This window comes from Bombina bombina, chromosome 6 (genome assembly GCF_027579735.1).
Source record: "Bombina bombina isolate aBomBom1 chromosome 6, aBomBom1.pri, whole genome shotgun sequence".
In the NCBI taxonomy this organism is placed as follows: domain Eukaryota; kingdom Metazoa; phylum Chordata; class Amphibia; order Anura; family Bombinatoridae; genus Bombina; species Bombina bombina.
The window spans coordinates 605,244,383-605,257,525 of NC_069504.1; the positions used below are offsets into that span (position 1 = coordinate 605,244,383).

The window sequence follows — 13,143 nt, forward strand, 5'->3', positions numbered from 1 at the left end:
CAGAATCATCCAGAAAATATTCTATCTTTATACCTGGCCATTGGCTAAAGTAAGAGTTAATGGCATGATTTCAGACCCATTTAAAATATCCAATGGTACTAGACAGGGTTTTTCCCTGTCCCCCTTACTTTTTGTAATATCCATGGAGATTGTAGCTGTTAGAATTTGCTTAAACACCAAAATTAAAGGACTGAATATAGGGAACCAAGAATACAAAATCTCGCTTTACGCAGATGATGTATTGTTAACCCTTACCAACCCAATTAGCTCTATCAGTGCCTTAGAAAGGACTTTCCAAGAATTTGGGAAACATTCTAATTTTTTAATTAACAATAACAAATCTGAGGCAATATGCATATCAGTACCCCCACAGGTCCTCCAGGCCTGTAACAACATAGCTCATATACCTGGAAAAACACTTTGCTTAAATATCTTGGGGTTTACCTTACGACAGAAAATTCAGGCCTCTTTATAGAAAACTATGTAGTAGACAATATCCAGCAAGACCTTAACCTTTGGAAACATAAAACACTTGGTTTGGCCGTATACACACAATAAAAATGAATATCCTCCCGTGAATCTTATACATTCTCCAGACAGTTCCTATAGCCCTTCCTAAAACCTTCTGCATTAATCTTCAGAAGATGATTAACTCTTTCATCTGGAATAAAAATAAACCTAGAATTAACATATTTACTTTATATACCCCCAAAAAAACAGAGGATTGGGAGTCCCAAATATTAAGAACTACTATAGGGCAATAACTTTACAAAGAATAATTGACTGGCATATAAACAATAATACTAAAGCTTGGGTATCTTTAGAGACCAATTTAATCTCATATCAACCAATTAATAAGCTCTGCTGGATTCCGACAGAAAGTAGACCTCAAACTATTAAAAACTTTCCTGTGATCCAGCACACAATTACACAATGGGACAAGATAGTTCCTGCATATCCTAATATTTCTTCCTTTCCATCTCCGTTACTCCCGATAAATACCAATGCAGAATTCCAAGGAGGCATAATTCCTAGATTTTATAATATCAATCAGACACAAGATATGATTCCTTTAGTGAATGTTCTAGAACAAGGCAAGCTCAGACCAAAACAAAATCTTACAGATATTGCAGGAGGAATATATTCAAAATGGCTAAAATATTTACAATTAAGCAATTTTTTAACCAATCACCCACAAAGGGCTAACTTGCTAAGACAATTAACCATCTTCGAGAAAATCTGTCATAAAGGAACCCCTATAAAAGGTATAATCTCCTTTAGTTATAAACTTTTAACAACCCCGGCTAACCCTAAGAATCACGTATATATACATAAATGGGAGAAAGAGACCGGTATTCATCTGGAAAACGTAGACTGGAATAATATTTTTTCCAAAACAGCTGGATCCTCAGTTTCCTCAAATATTCAAGAACTTAATTAGAAAACATTAACTATGTGGTATCTTACACTAGTTAGATTACATAGCATTTATCCAAACGCATCAAATAAATGTTGGAGACGGTGCGGAATGATTGGAACAATGAAACATATATGGTGGGATTGTCCATCAATCAAAAGATTATGGTTGGACACCTCCTCATGTATCCAATTCATTCTAAACGAAGATGATTTTCAATTAGATGTATATACTGCTCTCTTAAATAATTAATAAATTAAAGCTAAACTTATAACATATGTACTAAACAGCACTAAATCAGTTATAGCTAGGAACTGGTAGAAAACGGGCCCACCAGATGAAGAAATGTTAATATCTAGAGTAAATGAGTTATTAGAATTAGAAGAGTATTTTTATCTAAAATCTAAGAGGGAGGACTTTTTACAAACGATATGTCTCTATTGGGAGGAATTTACAAATAAAGACGAGCAAAGACAACATATTTTGTAGTTTAATACGGACGGGAAAGAAGGCTTCCCCCCACCCTCGCCCCCTTTTTTTTTTTCTTTTTCTTCCTCTTATTTTTCTCTCTCTCTTTTCCCTCTTTTCTCTCTTTTGTTTAAATTTTAAAGATTTCAATATATGCACTTTTAATAATCTAAGGGTTTTATTAATCTAATATGGTCGCTCGGTTTATCCTAGCGCACTTATCTTCTAGTCGATAGAGATATGATTTTTTTCTGAATTACATATATGACATCCCCATAAATATAACCCTTTTTTCTTGGGTTTTTTAGTTGTTGTTTTTTTTCATTTCTTTTATTTTTTTATTTTTTATTCTTACTTTTAGTAATGAAATAAATAAACAATAATAATAAAGTTAAGTGCTGCAACCACACTCCCAATACTATTCTTCTCACATATATAGTATATGGGAGTGTGCCAATAGCTGCAAAAAAAATAAAAAAATAAATAAAGAATACTTTAAATTTTGTTTAACTTTGTACTTTCAAATTACATTATATATTAAATAATTTTTTTACTGTATACATTAAATATGATTTTTCGTATATAAATTAAACTCTTACTTTAAGAATTAAATTAAATTTGTACTTTAATATGTTTTTGAAACTCGTACTTTCCATACATTTTTTTAACTTCTTATTTTATTGAGCTCTATACTATATACTATGTGTCTCTGTTTTGCATATAGAAATACAGGATACACAGCTCTCAAGAAAAAATGTTTCATTACAGAATCCTGTAAATGACCCTGTAGCAATAACAAATCTTTTTAGAGAATATTAACATTTTTAATAAATACTATAATAATGATTAATCCTTTACAATACCTACCCAAAGGTCTGTTCCTTGATGACCAGTCAGTCCAGATTACTGTTCCCTGTTTGCTTTCTGAATCCAACAAGGCTCTGTTTGGAAAATAAACATAAAATAGTAAAATCAGTGTTACATGTAATTTAAGGAGTCTAATAACAAAATCAATACTATTTTCTCTCAGATATTTGCTAATTTGTAGAAATTAATACAGTTGACAGAGTTATGGTGAGCTATTTATTCCTTGATTATTGAATTATAATACAGTATTACACTATTGTTATTATCCTTTATTTTCAGGTTTTGAAGATTCCCTAGGATTATTTTTACCTCTATTTTTATTTTTATTTGTATTTTTTCTATTTTTATTTATTTTTATATTCATTCATCATTTTTTGTTTATCTCCATGCTTCTTCTACAATAAATAATTTTTTCACATGGAAGTATAACCCCTCCACAAAAGACCCCTTTTAGGGATCACTCTCACTAGTTTGTGCACATACTAATAACAATTTTTTTTTCTTTTGGTTTTTTACCTTTTGGATATTTAACATTTTTATGGACTTATTTTTCTCACTATTCTGGATTGAATTCACGGATTTATTATTTTTTGTCACCACTTTTTATAGAATTTTTTGAACTTTCAGATTATCTACCTTCACTAAATGTTTTTTTGAAATGTTTTTTGAAAAGCTTTTTAAATAGAACTTTTGAATTTGCTGGACTTACACCACTCATTTATATCACGGTTTTGGACAACACCTAAATTGGACAGTTTATTTTTTGGATACACATGGAAAAACCTTTTTTATATATCTTTTAACTTTGAGAAGGGATTATTGGACATTATTTGTTTATTATTATTATTTCCTGATCTATGTTAATACAATTACATATGAGACGATCTTCATGAGACATTATACATACAGCTAATAAGCCAAACACGCGTGTTTTTATATATGTTTATGTGTTTTTACACATCATTTCTTGCCGTTTTGCTAAAGTATATTTTAAATGACACCCTTGTTTTAAATGTTTAATATGTATTAAATACTTTTATGTACCAACTGTGCCACTCTTAGATTTCAAATCTAGATTTCAAAACCTATACATCTATACAGCACAACCACCATATTTGTAGCTGAGCCATAGTGCTATACATTTTTTCAGACGAAAAACCATATTTTTATACCTATATCTCATTAGACCTCGCCACTATTTGGCGCTCCTTTCTAACCACCATTTGACACATCTTTCTACAAGTGGGCATCTGGGGACCCACTACAGACAGGAGCTATAGGTCCACACTTTCAGCGCTGTAAGACAACATTGAATCTGTAATTTAAGGAGTCTAATAACAAAATCAATACTATTTTCTCTCAGATATTTGCTAATTTGTAGAAATTAATACAGTTTAAAAATTGATTATGAGTTTGACTGACATTAGCCCCCATTTTAGAGTCAGATTTCAGTGGAGTTGCAAGATCTCAGAGTTGCTATAACATAGATCATTACAACATTTGTATAGAACATCTCCGTTTATACAGCTGTATTCCAATCATATAGATATCATGTAATCACAGAACACCACTTGCTATGACAAGTCAGATAAGAAGCTTCTGATACCCCATCATGTCATGTTGTATCATTAGTGTTACTTCCCTGTGTCTGTAACCACAACCAGGCCAGCACCTCAGCAAAAGCTCAACCTGACTCTGCACCGTAATAAACCATATTAACAACTACTCTTCCTGCTAGAAATATCTGGAACCACAATACAGGTGAGCCAGTAACTGAACAGTTACTATCACTAACATTAGCAGAAAACCCCTGACCCCTCAATGGCTACTATCCTTATTTACAATCAGGCTGCCCCTCCCGCCTTAATCACTTCTTTCACTCATAGTAGCCTGGACACCTAAATGTAGCTACAGCGTGTTTATTTTTAAAATTAACATCTTGATTGCTGCAGCTGTTTTTTAAAAGCCAAACTCCGCCCACCACTTGCCTTATTTGAAGGAGCCAATATGGCTTCAGGCTTGCCATGTGCACTATGCTAGTATAAACTGCATTGTTTTGCAGTTGTTATCTTCTGAGGCCAAAATATGGAATGATATGTAGCAGTTAGCTTTGAGATATCAGCAGGGCACATTTTCAGTTCAGTGAGTTATAAAATAAAAAAATTGCTTGAAAAGGGGCAAAATAAATAATGAAAGTACATTGCAATGTTGTTTTACTAAGCATTACTAAAGATTTTATATTAAAATATCAAGGTGTTAACTGCCCCTTTAAAAACTAGTTAATTTGGATGCACATGAAATAGCTATCTATTGTTCGGTTTCTAAAGCAATAAAATATACTAAGTATAATAGCCAATGAAATCAATCATATAATGAACCAATAAAAAGGCAGAATAAAGCTGGGTCTACACACTCATGGAACCAAAATAACAGCAAATAATATCTGCCCAACCTTGTGGGTTATGGGATCTGACTCACAGCCTGTCTCCTGTTTGGTGATAATTTATTTTCAGTAAGTTAAGTGTGAGTATAAACAATATCATATTATACATGCTGGCCCCTCGCTACAGAACAGTGTGCCAGGGTTTAGAAATGTTCTAGACAGGTGCACAATCTGCTAATAACAGAAGTGAAGGAGTCTGCTTGATTCAGCAATTTGCTCAAAAGAAAAAACGTCAGTGCTGAGCAAGATTACTATACAATGAAACAAATACAGCATTTTTAAACTACAACTAAAATGCATTTATATACATTTCAGTGCATTTAGACTTTTTTAATGTCTGTACAAGAATAATTCCTATTTAATTAAAATAAGAAGAATACATGGCCATGATCGTGGAACTATTACATGCTCTAATTTGTTAGAGCATGTAATTTTAAGACTATTGACCCTACTACTATCTGTTTACCCTCACAAAGGGTTTAAACACAAAGCAGGTGTCACTTGAAACCTGCAGAGCACTGCTGGTGCCATACGAAACCCGCAGCTGATCCAGTCAGCAATGCTATTTGCATGACTCAGATGTTTAATACTGTTATTCAAATACAAATGCCACTACTTAGCTCTACACAGTTTCTACACCCATTGCGGTATATTCTAATCCTTATTGAATTTTATTTCTACATTTGCAAATGAAGACAGTGAATATTTGTGTAGGTAAATCATTAAAAAAAATGTTTTCTAAGGAGTAAGAATATATTTCATCGTGTGTATGAATATTGACTGACCTGTGAAAACAAAATGTTTATTTTAAAGGGACTCTAAACACCTTCTGTTTTCATATATTATTTTTTTTTTTTCATAAACTATTTATCGATTTGTATGTTTATTGTTTTCTTACTTTTTTATCCTTGTCTTGTGCATAGATATTGCTTTCTCAGTTGTGTACATAAACCACCGCCTACTGAATGTGATGGTCGCCGCCATATTGTAACGTACGTTCCAGCCGTGTCACGTGATGTGCGCTCCTGTATCCATTACTGCAGGAGCATGAGAATAGCAGTCATTACTGAATCTATGAAGCTCGTTATCAGAACCCTTGTGAGGGAGCTTTATACATTCAGTGGAGCCGTTTTCACTGAATGACAGCTGTCTGAGATGACCGGCTTGTCAGTGATCCGTGATCATCGATTATCACAACTTTTCTCTCAAATTTTTTTTATCTATGAGGTTGTAAAAATCTTCATACGCTTACTATTTACCACACGGTTAAAAAATTGTTTCTTTTAAAAATCATTATTTTAACTGCATCTCTTTTAGGGGACTTGAAGTGCATCGATTTTGAGTTCTATCAATGTGATTATACACTTTCTAAAAAAAAATTTCTCTTTGATTATTTTTACTTTAATAAGCACAGACTTCCGGATTTGTGCACATCACTTCCCCCAAGGTCTGCACAGATTCGGAAAAGAGCAGTATAACAGCATATGTAATTAAAAAATAAAAAATTTGGAACACATATATAAAAAAAATAATAATGTGATTTGGCTTTTCATAATTAAAACAGCCTTATGAATAAAAAAAAAATCCCATAAACCCAATTGACAAGTGTTTATTGTCCCTTTAAAGATTTCTATGGTCAAATACCTTAATCTTAAGAACAGCAAAGTTCTACTAATATTTAGTTTTTAAATCCCTATAATGTATAGCTCAAATGCTAATAAATGACTATTGATTAAAATACCTATATAAAACAACTTGACACTGCTATAATTGCTCAACTACGGTATATGACACACTCCTTACCTACTATGTACAACACTATTGGGAACACAGACTAATTCTCTCAAATACTAAACTGTCATACAGAGTGAGTGTACTTATCTTAATTGCCTTGAGTTATTCCAAAACATATGCCCTTCTGACCTGACTGCATAGTAAATAGTATGGTATTTGTACTATAGGCTACAGCAGTCTACAGACAAAACAAACCGCTTACCAAGCAATACAGCACAGAGAAACTTAAACAATTACTTTCTATCATTCCTGAACCTCTCCATACTCCACAATTAATATTTTGTTTTATACAACATTTACATAATATTATTAACAGACAGGAGGTGCTAAGCTTAATAGAATGAGGAACTAACAAACTTCACTAATAAAATGTTCCATGGATGTCTTAAATGAAAAAGGCTTCACAACAACTACATAGATATAAAAAAGTGAACTACTGGTTATTATGTATTTGAAGAAAAGATGTGTTTCAATAAAAATAAAAACAAAGATGAAAGGAAAAAGGGAACCAGAGATACAGAATGAGATTCTAAATACACTACATCAAGATTGTTACACTGAATTTGCTATGAATCTTCCTGAGAATGGAATTCTAACACTGAAGGCAAAAAAGGTAGATCTGCCAGACCACAATAAAGAGCTCAAAACCATATCTCTTTCCAAGTGAAATCAGTTTGGGAGAGCAATAGGGGCAGTAATCACCTATGTGAAGTTGGCACCCCATGTTTGTAAAAACTGAATAAAAATATACCATTCGTTTGTGCTACGTTTGTGCTGATTTGTGCCGCAAAAACCAACGTTTGTGCCGGTTTGGTTTAGGAGATATTGCACATTATTTTTTTATGAAACCCCGCCCACTTTGCACCCCATGTTATGCAATTTTAAAAACAAATATACCATTTGTTTGTGCTGCGTTTGTGCTAGTTTGTGCCGCAAAAACGAATGTTTGTGCCGGTTTGGTTTCAGAGATATAGCGCATTATATTTGCTGAAACTCCGCCCACTTTACACCCCATGTTATGCAATTTTAAAAACAAATATACCATTTGTTTGTGCTGCGTTTGTGCTGGTTTGTGCTGCAAAAACAAATGTTTGTGCCGGTTTGGTTTCAGAGATATAGCGCATTATATTTGCTGAAACTCCGCCCACTTTGCACCCCATGTTATGCAATTTTAAAAACAAATATACCATTTGTTTGTGCTGCATTTGTGCTGATTTGTGCAGCAAAAATGAACGTTTGTGCTGTTAAGGTTTCGGAGATATAGCGCATTATTTTTTATGAAACCCCGCCCACTTTGCACCCCATGTTATTTAATTTTAAAAACAAATATACCATTCGTTTGTGCTGCGTTTGTGCTGATTTGTGCCGCAAAAATGAATGTTTGTGCCGGTTTGGTTTCGGAGATATAGCGCATTATATTTGCTGAAACTCCGCCTACTTTGCACCCCATATTATGCAATTTTAAAAACAAATATACCATTGGTTTGTGCTGCGTTTGTGCTGATTTGTGCCGCAAAAATGAACGTTTGTGCCATTTTGGTTTAGGAGATATTGCGCATTATTTTTTAATGAAACCCCGCAGCGCTTTTAAGCACTTGTTAAATCTAAGCAAGTTAATATTGGGCTGTCTGTGGTTAACATGACATTACAGGCGATTAATATGGCAACAAAGAGGTTAAATTGGCTAAAGGAGGTTTATTAGGCCTAATGGGGTTGAAGAGGGCTTTACTGCAATTTAATTGAAAATTTCCTTTTTCAATTAAGTAGTGGGTTTCTACTTATTCACTTTGCAGTTAATATTAACTTGCTTAGATTTAACAAGCGCTTAAAAGCGCTGCGGGGTTTCATTAAAAAATAATGCGCAATATCTCCTAAACCAAACCGGCACAAACGTTAGTTTTTGCGGCACAAACGTTAGTTTTTGCGGCACAAATCAGCACAAACGCAGCACAAACGAATGGTATATTTGTTTTTAAAATTGAATAACATGGGGTGCAAAGTGGGCGGAGTTTCAGCAAATATAATGCGCTATATCTCCGATACCAAACCGGCACAAACATTCGTTTTTGCGGCACAAATCAGCACAAACAAATGGTATATTTGTTTTTAAAATTGCATAACATGGGGTGCAAAGTGGGCTGAGTTTTCGCAAATATAATGCGCTATATCTCCGAAACCAAACCGGAACAAACATTTGTTTTTGTAGCACAAACGCAGCACAAACAAATGGTATATTTGTTTTTAAAATTGAATAACATGGGGTGCAAAGTGGGCGGGTTTCATAAAAAATAATGCGCTATATCTCCGAAACCAAAACAGCACAAACGTTCATTTTTGCAGCACAAATCAGCACAAACGCAGCACAAACAAATGGTATATTTGTTTTTAAAATTGCATAACATGGGGTGCAAAGTGGGCGGAGTTTCAGCAAATATAATGTGCTATATCTCCGAAACCAAACCGGCACAAACATTTGTTTTTGCGGCACAAATCAGCACAAACGCAGCACAAACAAATGGTATATTTGTTTTTAAAATTAAATAACATGGGGTGCAAAGTGGGCGGGGTTTCATAAAAATAATGCGCTATATCTCCGAAACCAAAACAGCACAAACGTTCGTTTTTGCAGCACAAATCAGCACAAACGCAGCACAAACAAATGGTATATTTATTTTTAAAATTGCATAACATGGGGTGCAAAGTGGGCGGAGTTTCAGCAAATATAATGCGCTATATCTCCGAAACCAAACCGGCACAAATGTTCGTTTTTGCAGCACAAACCAGCACAAACGCAGCACAAACAAATGGTATATTTGTTTTTAGAATTGCATAACATGGGGTGCAAAGTGGGCGGGGTTTCATAAAAAAATAATGTGCAATATCTCCTAAACCAAACCGGCACAAACGTTGGTTTTTGCGGCACAAATCAGCACAAACGCAGCACAAACGAATGGTATATTTTAATTCAGTTTTTACAAACATGGGGTGCCAACTTCACATAGGTGCAGTAATCTGGTAAATGCTCCTTGTACCAGTCAGCTATATGAAAGTCGCAGAAGGTTTTTGTCTTTACAATAATTCTTACAGATTTTTTTTCCCAAGTTACCAAAAATGTTACAAACCATGAAGTACAACCAAAGCAATCTCTAACAATTTTTTTTTTAACAGCCATTGTGTAATACTGGTGGAGATAAAATTAATATTCTTCAGATTACAAAATGATGACCCCACAAGACTAATCATACCTTTTAATAGTGTTCCAAACAAATATTACTCATCCACTGCCACTTGAAAGTTATTTAAGCTGACTGACACTCTGGAGACAAGATCTTCATAAGTAAACAGTTAAAACCATAATAGATTACTCATGCAGGAAAATGGAAGCATCAGCCTTGGGTGGACATGATCTAATATGCTCGTCTCAAAGGACTAGATTCAGAAATAAAGTTCTAACATGCATGTGCAAGACACTGTATTCATTATATATATATTACTTTGTAGAGCCAAATTTTGTTTGTGAAAAAAATATCTTTCTATAATATTTGATCATTTACAATATAGTTTGTGCAAGATACGTAACTATTTTAAATGCTTCTCATCAAATGTAGAGTGCTACCACCAGTGATGTGCGGTGACTTCAGAGGCTGGTGAGGCAGTGTCTAGGAATCGGATACGCCTTCATTCTTTAGATATCCTTTGTTGAAGAAATAGCAATTGCACATGGGCGAGCCAATATCTATATGCAGCCACCATTCAGTATCTACTGAGCATATTTAGATATGATTTTCAACAAAGGATATCTGGTTTTCTTCATTCTTTTGATATCCTTTGTTGAAAAGCATATCTAAATATGCTCAGTAGATACTGAGCATATTTAGATATGAATTTCAACAAAGGATATCTGATTTCCTTCATTCTTTTGATATCCTTTGTTGAAAAGCATATCTAAATATGCTCAGTAGCTATGAGCATATTTAGATATGATTTTCAACAAAGGATATCAAAAGAATGAAGGAAATCAGATATCCTTTGTTGAAAAGCATATATAAATATGCTTAGAAGCTACTGAGCATATTTAGATATGAATTTCAACAAAGGATATCAAAAGAATGAAGAAAACCAGATATCCTTTGTTGAAATTCATAACAATTAGATATACAAAGGGCATACGTTGGCACCACTACAAATATTACTATTTTGAATAAATGTAATTACCTTGTATCTAAGCCTCTGCAGACTGCCCCCTTATTTCAGTTCTTTTGACAGGCTTGCATGTTAGCCAATTAGAACTGTCTCCATGGTAAATTCACGTGCATGAGCTCAATGTTATCTATATGAAAAACGTGAACTAATGCCCTCTAGTGGTGAAAAACAATCAAAATGCATTTAGATTAGAGGCGGCCTTCAAGGTCTAAGAAATTAGCATATGAACCTACTAGGTTTAGCTTTCAACTAAGAATACCAAGAGAACAAAGCAAAATTGGTGATAAAAGTAAATTGGAAAGTTGTTTAAAATTACATGCCCTATTTGAAACATGCAAGTTTTTTTTGGACTTGACTGTCCCTTTAAATAGACAGATCCTGTGTTTTCTTCTATGTCCAATTTCTCTGCATTCATCATCACCACAGTTGCAAGTCAGTACTCATGAAAAAAAAATCCTGATTCAGATAGAGAATACAATTTTAAATAACTTTCCAATTGACTTATTTTAATGATCTAATTTGCTTCACTCTCTTTTCACCCTTTTTTAAAGGAGAAGCAATGCACTACTGGGAACTAGCTGAACACATTGGGTGAGCAAATAACATGAGGCAGATATGTGCAGCCACCAATCGGCAGCTCCTGAGCAAACAAAAGATACCAAGAGAACAAAACATATTAGATAATAGAAGTAAATTGGAAAGTTGTTTAAAATCAATTGCTCTATCTGAATCATGAACGAAAATATTTGGGTTTCATGTCCCTTTAACCCTGTTATTAAATGTGTTATCTTCACCTTTATTAATTCCATTAAACACAATGTAAACTACTGGAGATTTCCAAACAAAATTTAATATATATATATATATATATATATATATATATATATATATATATATATATATATAATGCCACAACATACTTTTAATACACATATTTAAAGGAACAGTCTAGTCAAAAATAAAGGTTCATAATTCAGAAAATAAATATGATTTTGACTGTCCCTTTAAAAAGAAGTTTTTTTTAGACTTCAACAGAAGATATATAAGGGGATATATAGGGGGCGACTTATCAAGCTGAGGCGGACAGGGGTGCAATACGCACCCCTGTCCACCGCAGCTCGCCTCTGGCGGGCTGAATTCTCCTGAATTCAGCACTGATCACGAGCGTTATTTTGCGCTTGCGTGCAATCCTGCCCCTGCCTGCGCACAGCGGGCAGGAGCTGTTAATCTCCCCGGTCAGACTATACCGGGGAGATTGAAATTCGCCACTTTAGAGGTGGTGAAAGGTTAGGAAAACAGCGGTCTGATTACCACTGCTTGTTAAATACTGCGTGCAGGTTCTCTTCTGTAGTAGTGCACATTGATAAATAGTATAAGTAAATAAAAAAACACATCCAAGTATGCAGAGTCTGCGCAATAAGTGTGTCACTTCAGGGACATTCCTGAGTCAGGCCTCACTGTAATGCTCTACTGGTGAATGAGAGGTTTGGTGTCTAATGAAGCAGAACTGTTCAGACTTTTTCAGAAAACATTTAATAAACATACATCTTAGTCATCCTACTAAATTTTGACAGCTGAAGTATGGTTTATAAGGAATGCTTAGCCCAATGCCTGACAGATGGCTGTGTGATGCATCAATACACAATGTAGAATAAATTATTTTAAGCATGTATTATATAACTGACTCAAATGAGAGATATATTTTAGGATTTTATAATACCATTTTAAAAGGTAAAAATCTAGAATAAAAAAAAATTCTCAATTACAGTTAATGGGCATAATTACATATTGTGCACCCCTAGGCACAGATTATTTAGGGGCCTCATACCACTTCAGGTGAATTATGCCACTAACATCCCCACTTATTTGTTTTTAAGTATATTTTTAACAGAAGGCCAAAAAGGCTCTAATGCAGCACAGAAATTGTCCAATTGGCTACAACTCAAATATC

The 13,143-nt window shown here is 34.0% G+C and overlaps 1 protein-coding gene across 1 annotated transcript in view; it reads right to left on the bottom strand.

The window, feature by feature from the left end:
* SYNM (synemin) overlaps window positions 1-13,143 on the bottom strand; it is a 114,733-nt gene that overhangs the window by 58,000 nt on the left and 43,590 nt on the right. The window contains exon 3 of the mRNA XM_053717615.1: window positions 2,753-2,826. Within this exon, the coding sequence (XP_053573590.1) occupies window positions 2,753-2,826 (74 nt within the window). The remainder of the gene's footprint in view (window positions 1-2,752; window positions 2,827-13,143) is intronic.